At 35.1% G+C, this 11,028-nt stretch overlaps 1 protein-coding gene across 5 annotated transcripts in view; it reads right to left on the bottom strand.

Annotated features, from left to right (window-relative positions):
- Positions 1–11,028, bottom strand: part of Pcgf5 (polycomb group ring finger 5) — a 67,843-nt gene that overhangs the window by 12,495 nt on the left and 44,320 nt on the right. For 4 of the 5 annotated variants that reach the window (XM_010632110.3, XM_010632108.3, XM_010632106.2 and 1 more), the window contains exon 9: positions 4,345–4,404. The exons of the other annotated variant lie outside the window; for it this stretch is intronic. In XM_010632110.3, coding sequence (XP_010630412.1) covers positions 4,345–4,404 — 60 coding nt within the window. The remainder of the gene's footprint in view (positions 1–4,344; positions 4,405–11,028) is intronic. 5 annotated transcript variants of the gene reach the window in all.

Genomic DNA, 11,028 nt, shown 5'->3' with positions numbered 1-11,028 from the left:
ACAGTGAGTTCCAGAGCAGTCTGAACTACATAGTGAGACCCTGTCTCAACTCCCCCAAAAAAACCCCCAAAAAACAAAAAAAGAAAGCTGTTCTATTTTTACTTTTCTTAAACATATGACTGCCTGTTCTTCCAAAATCTCATCAATAAGGACTATTATCCATTACCTATTTTAATTTGGCAATTTAATAAACATAAAATACCATTTTACTTCTTGACTTCTAAAGAATTTCATCATTTGTATATGTCTTGTTAGCCAATTATATTTCCTCATTTCTTTTTTTTTTTGGTATCAGGGATCAAACTCAGAACCTTGCATTTGTGAGGCAGGAGGCAGAACCACTGAGTTAAATCCCCATCCCTGTATTTCCTTTTATTGTTAAGTCTTTTCCCCCATGTTAGGTTGTCTTATGGATTTATATGAATTTTAAGTGTAATAAGAACATTAAACCTTTTTCTGTCACATATTGCGAACCTTCGTGTCGGATTTCTGGATCATCTCCATTCTGAGATCATTTACTTAACTATATTTTCTTCTTAATCTTTTTCAGTATCATTTTTAATAGTCACCATTTTAAACTTTCAGAAAATTATTCTGATGAATATTGTGAGGTTTGGGTTGGATTCTCCCATCAGTGTCAATACGATGAGGCCCAGTAGTCCTGCACCCAACCTCCAACACAGCAGGTAATTGTGCAGCTGCCCGCCAGCCTCTTCTGTACCACCCACTCGGGCACCATGGGCCCCTGCCACTCTCAGCCGCACACATTCTCTGCTCAGGCCCTCTGCAGTGTGTTCCTTTGGCACCATACCAGATACTCACGTGCCAATGTCTTTCATTTTCTTTTGATCAAAAACTGCCTTGTGAAAGAGGCCCTCGTCAAGCATCTTATAAAAAATATTTTATTTACCTACTTGAAGTTTTCTTCTAACACCAAAGTTTACTTGTTTGCTCTTTGTCTGATAGTAGAATTTAAGTTCTATGAGAGAAAAGTCATGTGTTCATTTTCACTTCCCCAGGGCAAGAATGCCTAGTACGTATCAGGTGTTCAATAGGTATTTGGTAAGTTCATGTTTTTTCTCCATTAATTTAAAATACTGTCTTTTATAAACTCCTATATACTTGAGTCCCATTCTGAGATACCTTTTTATTCATATGCCTATGTTCAGTTAATGTCTATATTAAAGTTATTTATTTTTATTTATGTCTGATTTTAACTATTTCAGCTTTATGACAATTTTAATATAAGCAGTACTCTTATTCTTTCATTACTCATTTGAAAAATGACTGAGCAGAAAGAAGCATCTGTTTGTATTTCCTGTGAACTTTAGATAAAGTAATGTCCACTTAAGAATCCAGTAAAAGTATATTTGAAATTACATTTGACTTCATAATTTAATCAAGGGGAGAACTGACATCTCCATGATACTCAACATTCTATTTAAATTTCTTGTGTGTGAAATGGAATTGTGGATTTATACAAACTAAATTGGATGAGAACCAAATTAAACTTCTCCATAAGGTCAACACTGAACCTAACCCTTGAATTTGATATGGTTCTTGTCCAAGTAGATCTGCAACCAGAACTGTGGAAAGAACCAAGTATGGGAATGGAGGGAACGTTGTGTATGAGCAGGTCTTTGTGGGAAATATGTACTGAAGTACCTAGTGATCAACTCTTCTGACTTTCTTTCAAATGGTTCCATAAAAAACCAAAGAGAGAGAGAGAGAGAGAGGAGAGAGACAGAGATACAAAGACAGTGGGGTGGAGAGAGAACACAGTAAGTAAAGAGGGGCAGAGGAAGAAAGGGAAAGGTGGCAGAAAAGTGGTTAAATATTAATTGGTAAATCTAGGTAAAGGATATTCCTGTAATAATTTCAACTTTATTGTTCTGAAAAACTTAAAAAACAAGAAGCTCAAAGGAAATATCAGCACTTAACATTGAATTTTAGCAAAAAATGCATTCTCAGCATTTACTGGAGACTTGTGTGGGTGTATGTATATAAAATACGTATATATACATATTTCCACAATGCTTACATACACATGGTTTAATATTGAGGGGTAATGAGTACGTTCTCCCCATAATACTAAGCCATTCTTGCATTTCTAATCTACCAGGTTTGGCTTGCTATTCTTTTAGTATATTACTCCAGCATTATTCAGTATACTTAGTATGCTTCAGTATATTATTTGTCATCTTTTTACTTATATTCAGATTTGGTATTAGCTTTCTCATTGTGGGTTACCTGTCAGTTTTTGCTATCATATTTAAGATACTTTTGTGAAATGAATTCAGAAGAATTTCATGTTTCTCAAAGATTTAAAACAAAATATGGGCTGAGGACATAGCTCAGTGGTGCCATACCTGCCTGGCATGTGTAAGGTCCTGAGTTCGATCCCTGGTACCAAAAAAACTCCCAAACAACAACAGCAACAACAAAAACACAAAATGTATATACAGATATAGATCAAAATTGATCTTTTCCTTGAAAATTTGGAGAATGTAACCAACCACAAAATCACCTAAGTACAGTTAGAATAAGTTAATTCTTTAAATTTTTGTGCCTTTCATGAATTAGTGATTTACATTTTCTTCTTCCTTGGGTAAATTTTGGTATACTGTGTTTTCATAAAAATTGTCTATTTTAGAAAATGTTCACAAAATTTAAAATTTTAATCGTATAAACTTTATAAATAATTTGTTCTTGCATTAAAAAAAGTGATTTTGTTTTTCCTAAAAATTTTCTCCCAGCTTTTGGCTAAAGGTGCAGCCTTAACTACCAATTTTCTTACAAGACAAATATCCATAATAAAGTTTTTTAAAAAAAGAGGATATTTGTATGAATGTAAAAATCTGTTTTAGTCAGGCATGGTGCCACCTACCTCTGCTCTCAGTACTCTGGGAGGCTGAGACAGAAGGATCGAAAAGTTTAAGCTCCACCTGGGTAATTTAGCAACTCAGTGAGACCTTATCTCAAAAAATTTGAAAAGGGCTGGGAAAATACGTGTGAAGGTTTGGGGTTCAAGCCCCAGAACCACAAAGTCTTATTCCAGTTCTCTACTTCAGAGCATGGGTTAAGATCTTTATTTTTAAGGAAACAGACATAAATACCAAGAATAGAAGCACAATTTATCATGTATGTATAGATTTACAGCTACAGACATGGTGTATCACTCCAATTCACCATCCCAAAGCCAGCTGTGAAGCTTAAAGCTTAAATATCTATTCACTTCAGATTTTTACAAATTTTACCAGCTCAACTAAATTATTTGCTCATCCTTATCTGTGTAATATAAGAACAAAGATGATTTTGTTTCCTAAATGATTTTTTTCTTGGCTTTTATAGATCACTGCTGAAAAACTATGTCTTAAAATAATACGTATCAAAAAGCACATATTTTAATTAATGAATGCATGGGGATTTCTATATTGTAGCACTGACCTAATGACAGAGAAATTCTAGATAGACTGCTAATTAAAAATGTTTGATTAGTGATTTGAAGCATTCTTTTAATACTTAACATACACTCATTTGTATCCACTCCCAAATGGCACACCAAAGTTTACTAGTTTAGTTGTTATCTAGTTCTCCTTTTTTGGCTCTAGAGAAATAGAATGAGGATTATCTAATTACTGGGATGAAAGAACAATGGATATTTTAAAGAAATGCTGTGATTAGTCCATGAGATTAAGGTTCATCACAGATCATCTCTGTGCTCAACAATAATCCTCATTATGCTATAAGCTTGGTCTCGTCGTTTTCTACATTTTTATGTGTTAGTAAACTTTCCTTAGACACATGTTTAAGTATTCTTAGCACATTACAAAATTAGCTCACTAACATGTCCAAATATAAGCAACATGCTAAGAGCAGGGCCCAGTTAGCAAGCTCATAATTAGATTAGGTACTGTTACTTATAGTCACCTAATTTGGCATTTCATTCTTCACTTGTAAATTAATTCATTAAAAATAATATTTATACAAAGAAGGTAACATCCCAATCCAATATGGGTCAGATAGTTCTTTCTTTCTTTTTTTTTTTCCCCTGGTACTTGGCATTGAACTCAGAACTTTGCACTTGCCAGGCAGTCATGGTGCCACTGAGCTACGTTCCAGGCCTGGGTCAGGTATTTCTTAAGGGCTAAAAATGGTAGTTATTTAACATTCCTGACTCATAAATAATGGCTTTAACACTTAATAGTGGGAAAATTTGTCTAAGTCTTGAAAAGATAAAAAAAAAATTAATTTTATATAGTGACACATCACAGGAAGTCAAGGTTGGGACCAAAGCAATCACTGACCACCAGGAAAATACGTATCATCGTGAGTGCCTCTTACCTGATACAAAGGGCCATCCTGAGAGCAGACTTGCGAGGCTGAGCAGTTCAGACACCGAAACTGCGGAGGAGATGAACTCATCAGATAAGAGGCATCCACAATTGGATACATATTTAAAACTGATTATTTAAAATATTTTAACGTCAAACATAAGAGGCAATATGATTAATTTTAAATAAACACTCAGAAAATGGCAGTTGTTTTGGAAAAAGTAGATTTAATAACTTGGTGATTGATAAAATTTAGCTTTAAGTGATTTCATCATCTAGCTATGAGATTACTACTATGCTGCAAATACCAAAATGGGGGCCTATTTTCTTCATATCCTTTTCAAATACTAATTCCTGGGGAAATCTTCACTTAGTATATAAGGGACAGTCTCTCTTCCATTCCTTCTGGTGAACAATCTCTCCCAGGTCTTCTTTTTACCCCTCTTTTCAAGGAGATCAGATCTCTAAATGAGGCATAGAAATTTCACTCAACCTGTCAGAATCCACTTTCTCTTCTTCATATTGCTCAGATTACATTACTAGTCTAAACATCTATGTTGATAGCTTTAAGTTAGGAATTCCTGAAGTCTATTTCATGTTCGCATTTGCAATCTTAACAGCTACTGTCCAGAACTATTACACAGCAGCCACTCTAAAATAAGTATTTCATGAATAAATCAACAAGTGAGCATATTTTAAAAATTTTGAGTAGATTCATTTATAAACTCCTGCCTTTTATCAATTTAACCACTCATATTAAGAAAAATCATTCCCAATCCTGATTTTTAAATTTAAAATATGCTAAACACATTAAACACAAATATAATTTTTGTAATTGGAGTATAAAATATATACTTTAAAATTATGCATACATGAATTCAACATTGCATACTGGCTAAATGGAATAAATTAAGTACAGTGGACCTTTGACTTATGAACGCAATTGTCCTCAAGTGCTGCTTGTAACTCAAGTTCGTCAACTGAAGGCTCAGGCTCCTCTACACAGCCTTCAAAGTCTCTCTCCTGTATACAGGTAGTTTTTAGTGTCCTTAAACATGGTCCCAGGATTTCTCAACACCACACAGGAAAGGATGTTGTGCTGTTCCTTTCAGTAAGTAACTCTTTAAGAGTTAAATTTGTATCTGAGACCATCTGGAAGTATAAGTGGCTGGAATCTGGATTGAAACTCAAGACTTTGTAAGTTAAAACTACAATTCTGGCCGTAACCCAAGTTGTTTGTATGTATGTTATAACTTGAGGGTCCACCCTGTATACATAAAGTGAGAGTTGTAAATTTACTGGGATAGTTCTAACATGCCAGAATAGATTTTTAAAAGACATACTTTGAGGAGATGGTAAGTTTTCTATCTCCCCAAAATACTTTTACAGTTTTTTTCTTTAGAAGTTGACCCTCAATTCTGTGTACAGTGCTCATCAACATGCTATCCTTTGATGACCTGCTCCTTACTCTTTGAATAAATAGTCTCCCAGCTATGGCCTATCAGAATTTGCCTAACCAAGTTGCAAAAAAGCATCCAGAACAGAGTTAAGGTAGGGAGAAGCATCTTCACTAATTCTTTTTTCTATTAATGTCTTTGGTATCAGTCAAAATGGATTAGCTTTATTTTTCCTAAAATTGCCAGATAATGCAAATTAAGCAAAGGTAGACAAGCATGATGCAGTCACTTCTGGTGCCAGACTGGCAGAAGTTGCTAAAGGAGAAGAAACTAACCAGGATCATTTTGGAATGGGGGCTGTACTGAGAGTGAGTACTTTCCCTACTGAGGTGAGGAGGAGGAACATGAGCGTGTGATTACAGTTGAGGCCGCGTAGAAAGATACTGATGGCAAGCTCTCAGATGTGGGACTCAGTGAAGGAACAGAACTACAATCAAAATGAAAGTTAATGTAAGCAAGCTATTGCTAAAATAACTGTTTACTATGTCAGGCATTCTGCTAAACATTTAATTCTTCATGTGTGTTTTGGAATAGATGTTACTGCTCCAGTTACGGAGAAAATAGCTGCAACATATAATGTAAAATTAGTACTTCAAACATGCACAAACATGTAAAAACAAAAAGTACAAAATATTTAACAAAAAGTTCATATTCAGAATAAAGAGTTTATAGCAATGAATAAGAAAAAGGGAAACTTAGTGGTCAAAAAACCCCAAGGCAATTAAGATGAAAGTTTATAAAAGAAAATATGAAATCGGTAATATGGAGTGTTGGTAAAGATTATCAGAAAATGAGCACTGGCATCCATTCTACATTGTTAAACCTCTTGAGAGGACGGTCTGTCATCTCTCAAAATTCAGAACATGCACACTCTGTTGTACATCTACTTCTAGGGTTCTAGACAATGGATATGCTTGCACATATGTAGAAATCATGGCTCTAATGTCAAAAAACTTGAAAAAAAATCTAAATTTCCACCAAACTATTGTGTTAGTTAAATATGCTACAGATACAAGTCAAATTCTATCAATATATTAAAAAATATTTCGAAGTTTACTGATTCTCCAAAAGACATCAAATGAGAAGTAGTTGCAAAACAATACATGAAATTCCATATAAATTTTAAAAAACTGTGATGACCACTGGCATGGAATATTATATTATATATAAATTATATATAATTTCTGCAGTACTATGGATTGAACTCAAGCATGTTAGGCAGCAGGTCTACCACTGAACTAGACCCTCTACTCTATTTATTTCTTTGTTTTGATGCAAAGTCTCATTAAGTTGCTCAGGCGGGCCTCCAACTTATGATTCTTCTGCCTCAGCCTCTGGAGTAGCTAGAATTACAGGCGTGCACCACCACGTCTGGCTATTTTTTCAAAGTACATTTCTCCCACTATAAGCAAAAAAAAAAAAAAATCAATGCCAATTTTGAGTATAAGAATAATGAAGCAGCAAATATTGTTATATACTGAAACATTTCTAAGAGCTAGCTAAATTTGACCAGATGTTTGTTTTGATTCCTAAAGATAAAAATCTTTCAAAAAGGAATCACAATGAAAACAAGGTTCCAGAAAGGGCTGAGCGGAAGGACAAAAGGCTAAGCCTGAAGTAGAACTACTGCACAATAAAGAAAAGCAGTGGTACTGAAGCTGGGTACTTCAGGGAGATAGCCTACTACTTGAGAACTGGAGACAAAATTAATTTGCTTGAGATTCTTCCTAGGAGGCTGGAAATAGGACGCAGGGGCAGTCTGAACATGAGTAGCCTTGTCTGAGGCAAAAGACTCTGAAGGCAGTGTCCAAGAAGAAAGAAAACTAGTTTTACTCAGACACATAAGCAAAGCATAATGAACATATAAGGAGATAACCTGATGGCACTACATAGAATAATGGACTGCTAACATGCCAGTTCCAGCCCAAACAACACAGAAATATCTGTGCCAATTATAATCTCACTCAAAATAAATGGGGAAAATCAGCCAGCACAAAATAAAAACAAGTAGGTGTTTTTTTTTTTTTATTGCAGTAATATACTATCAGGAACAGATATGTATCACCAAGCAACCTAAAAAGGCCCAACTATTTGCCTTATAACATGTTAGTTTGAACTTTAATCAAACTTATCCCACATAAATTGGACAATTAAAGGCAAATAGTTACGTGATTAGATTTTTATAAAATCTATATGATGTGTAATGCTGGTTTAGAAAAAGATTCAGTTGAAAGAATAAAACAGAATGTCCAGGAACATAAATATAAACTATACACTGTTCATACATTTACATTTATGCATACATGTATGTACATAATGATGACATTTCATAGCAATATGGTAAAATATGGAGATTATTCAACAAATTGTATTTTTTTTCCAGTATTGGGGATCGAACTCAGGACCTTGCACTTGCCAGGCAGGCGTGGCCCCACTGAGCTACATCCTCAGCACCAACAAATTGTAATTTTTGACTAAAAACTTTAGAATAAATTACTCTTAACCTAATTGTGAGTATGTGTATAAATAAACCAATCCCAGATGGATTAAAATGTTCAATATTAAAATACTAGAAGCAAATCAAAGAATCATATTGTGGTCTTTAGGAGAGAAGCCAATGCCTGCCCCAAGCAAAAGCAGAGCTAGTTAGAAATGTCAGGAGGTAATGAGAACTTTTGAGAACTCTTGGCCTCCTGCTGGCAATGGAAAGTAGAAATGGGAAGGGGTGTGATCACAACAAATATGCTAGTAGGGTCTTAGTGAAGAAATGATTTTATTGTCACTGCAGCATTTGTCCACGCCACTCCTCTGCCAGAATTCATCTATCATAATAATTTACACTTAACTGGAACCTAAGGATTTAAAATTTCTTTAACTAACATTCAAGTAAATGAAATTATCTTTAGGATATATTTTATATAATTACTTTATTAAAGAAAACTTTTCAATTTACTCTAAACAAATACTGTATTCTGTGCTGGGCAGTACCCTAGATGCTGGATCTAGCAGTGAACAAACGGAAATCTCTGCCTTCCGATTACATTTTAGCTGGGGACAAAACACATATATAGGAAGCAAGGGTGTTCGAGGGTATTAAATACCATGGAAAACAATAAAAGGGATTAAGACCATCATTGGGAGGTCAGAAATCTCACTGAGAAGGTTACAGGAGCTGAACAGAGAGGTGAGGGCAAAGGAGCTAGTGTGATGCAGCACTAGCAGGGCATGTTTGGGGACACACACAAGCCACTTTGGATAGAGGCCTGTGTGTCAAAGGAAGAATAAATGGTCAGGGAAGAGGGACGGAGGAGATCTGTGTGTGTGTGTGTGTGTGTGTGTGTGTGTGTGTGTGTGTACAGTATTCACAAGTCTCTACAAAGACTCTGATAGAGGCCTGTGTGTCAAAGGAAGAATAAATGGTCAAGCGAGAGAGGGACGGAGATCTGTGTGTGTGTGTGTGTGTGTACAGTATTTACAAGTCTCTAGAAAGACTCTGATTGTGTCTAAAGTACATTTGACATTACTGGAGGACTAGAAGCAGAGGATAACATGCCTTCTGGCTCAGGCACGGGGTAAGGAGCACAGGTTGGGGGAGCAGGGTGGAGCCCGGCTGGGAGATTTTCAGAATCAATCTAGCAGACAGCCATAGTGGGTGGGACTGAAATGGCAGAAGGAAGGGAGTGGGACATGACTGGATTCTGAATATAGTGTTCTGATGGTGAAAGTTACAAATTTTGCTAAAGATGGATGCGGGACTGACTTCAGGGACTTTGGTCTGAGTAAGTAGAAAAATGGAGCTACCAATTTCAAAATGAGGCTGAAGGTGGAGAGATACAGAAAGGAAAAAAAAGAAATGGTCCAGTATATTACTTTACTGTTGTGCTAAGACGGTCATTTTTCTCTACCTGAACGATAAATCTTAAGATACTGTACTGCTTTTTAAACTTTTATTAAAATATGCCTCAAACAAATTATTTAGAATTGTGTGATCAGAAATGCTGTGATCAGTAAATACTGATTTAACTAACAGTTTATTAACAGAAACTTATCTGAATTAGCTCTTTCATACTTTGACATTTAAATAACTGAAAATGCAGGCAACTTTCTGCAGAGGACTTGTGAAGTCCTGGTCTCACAGTGATGACCATTTACAGCTCTTTAACCTCCTGGCCAATCTATTCATAATAATGATTTCTAGCACTAAAACAATGAAGTGCCCACTGAATTACCCATATAACCTAATATTACATTCAGTACAACATTAATATTATATGTAATATCACAACATCCACTCCCCAACAGTGCTGGTTGAGTTTATTCTCTGCATTCCATACCTGATAATGCCTATACAAACCATAAAAAACTATAAAATGTCACAGAAAGGCAAATAATTATTTACCAAACACAAAGAAAATTACATTTAAAAAATGAACTGTATAAAGGTTTGATGAATTCTTTCAGAATGTAGTTTCTTTTTTGTTTGTTTGTCTGTTTTTGTTTTTGGTTACCAGGGATCGAACTCGGGACCATGAGCTTGAGAGGCAGGTGGTGGAATCACTGAGCTAAATCCCCGGCCCCAGAATGCAATTTCTTTAGTTCTGGTTTTGAGCCCTTTCTTTTACTGGATAGGTAATTCAGTTTAACAAGGCTTACCCATATGAAATTCAAATAGGAAAAAAACTTTGATATCAGAAGTTAAGTGCTTCATTTATTATATTATCACATCAAGACTTTTTTTCTAAGAATTAGCCACAGATCTTTATCCACTGGATAGAACAAAACATGATATTGTGAAGTTTGTTTTACAACAGTTACAAAGACATGTTTTCTTTCTTTTCTTTTCTCTTTTTGGGGGGCAGGGTCTCATTCTGTAGTTCAGGCTGGCCTCAAATTGATGTGACCCTTCTGCCTCAGCCTCCCAAGTACTGGGATTACAGATGTATGTCACCAAGCCTGGCTGTTTACATTCAATGTTAAGCATGTTTCTGAACTACTGAAACATGGCAACTTCCATATTTGGATTTACATAGTCTTACCTTGTGTGAGAACATTTCTTAATTTTGTGTTATATTCTATAATTAATTTACATTTTCATATGAAAATGCAATAAAACATAGTTCACAGAACAGAAATGTTAAATTACTTAAGACTTTAAAAGTATGACATATCTCATGATAACCACCATAAAATCTTAATGTCTGAAAGATAACCTTGGAAGTTGTTTAGTCCAAATTTAT

The sequence above is a fragment of the Fukomys damarensis genome, unplaced genomic scaffold (genome assembly GCF_012274545.1).
Source record: "Fukomys damarensis isolate Sample0158 unplaced genomic scaffold, DMR_v1.0_HiC HiC_scaffold_20, whole genome shotgun sequence".
NCBI classification, from domain to species: Eukaryota; Metazoa; Chordata; class Mammalia; order Rodentia; family Bathyergidae; genus Fukomys; species Fukomys damarensis.
Note: the sequence above shows the minus strand (reverse complement) of the source record. Positions and strands in the feature narration are given on the sequence as shown.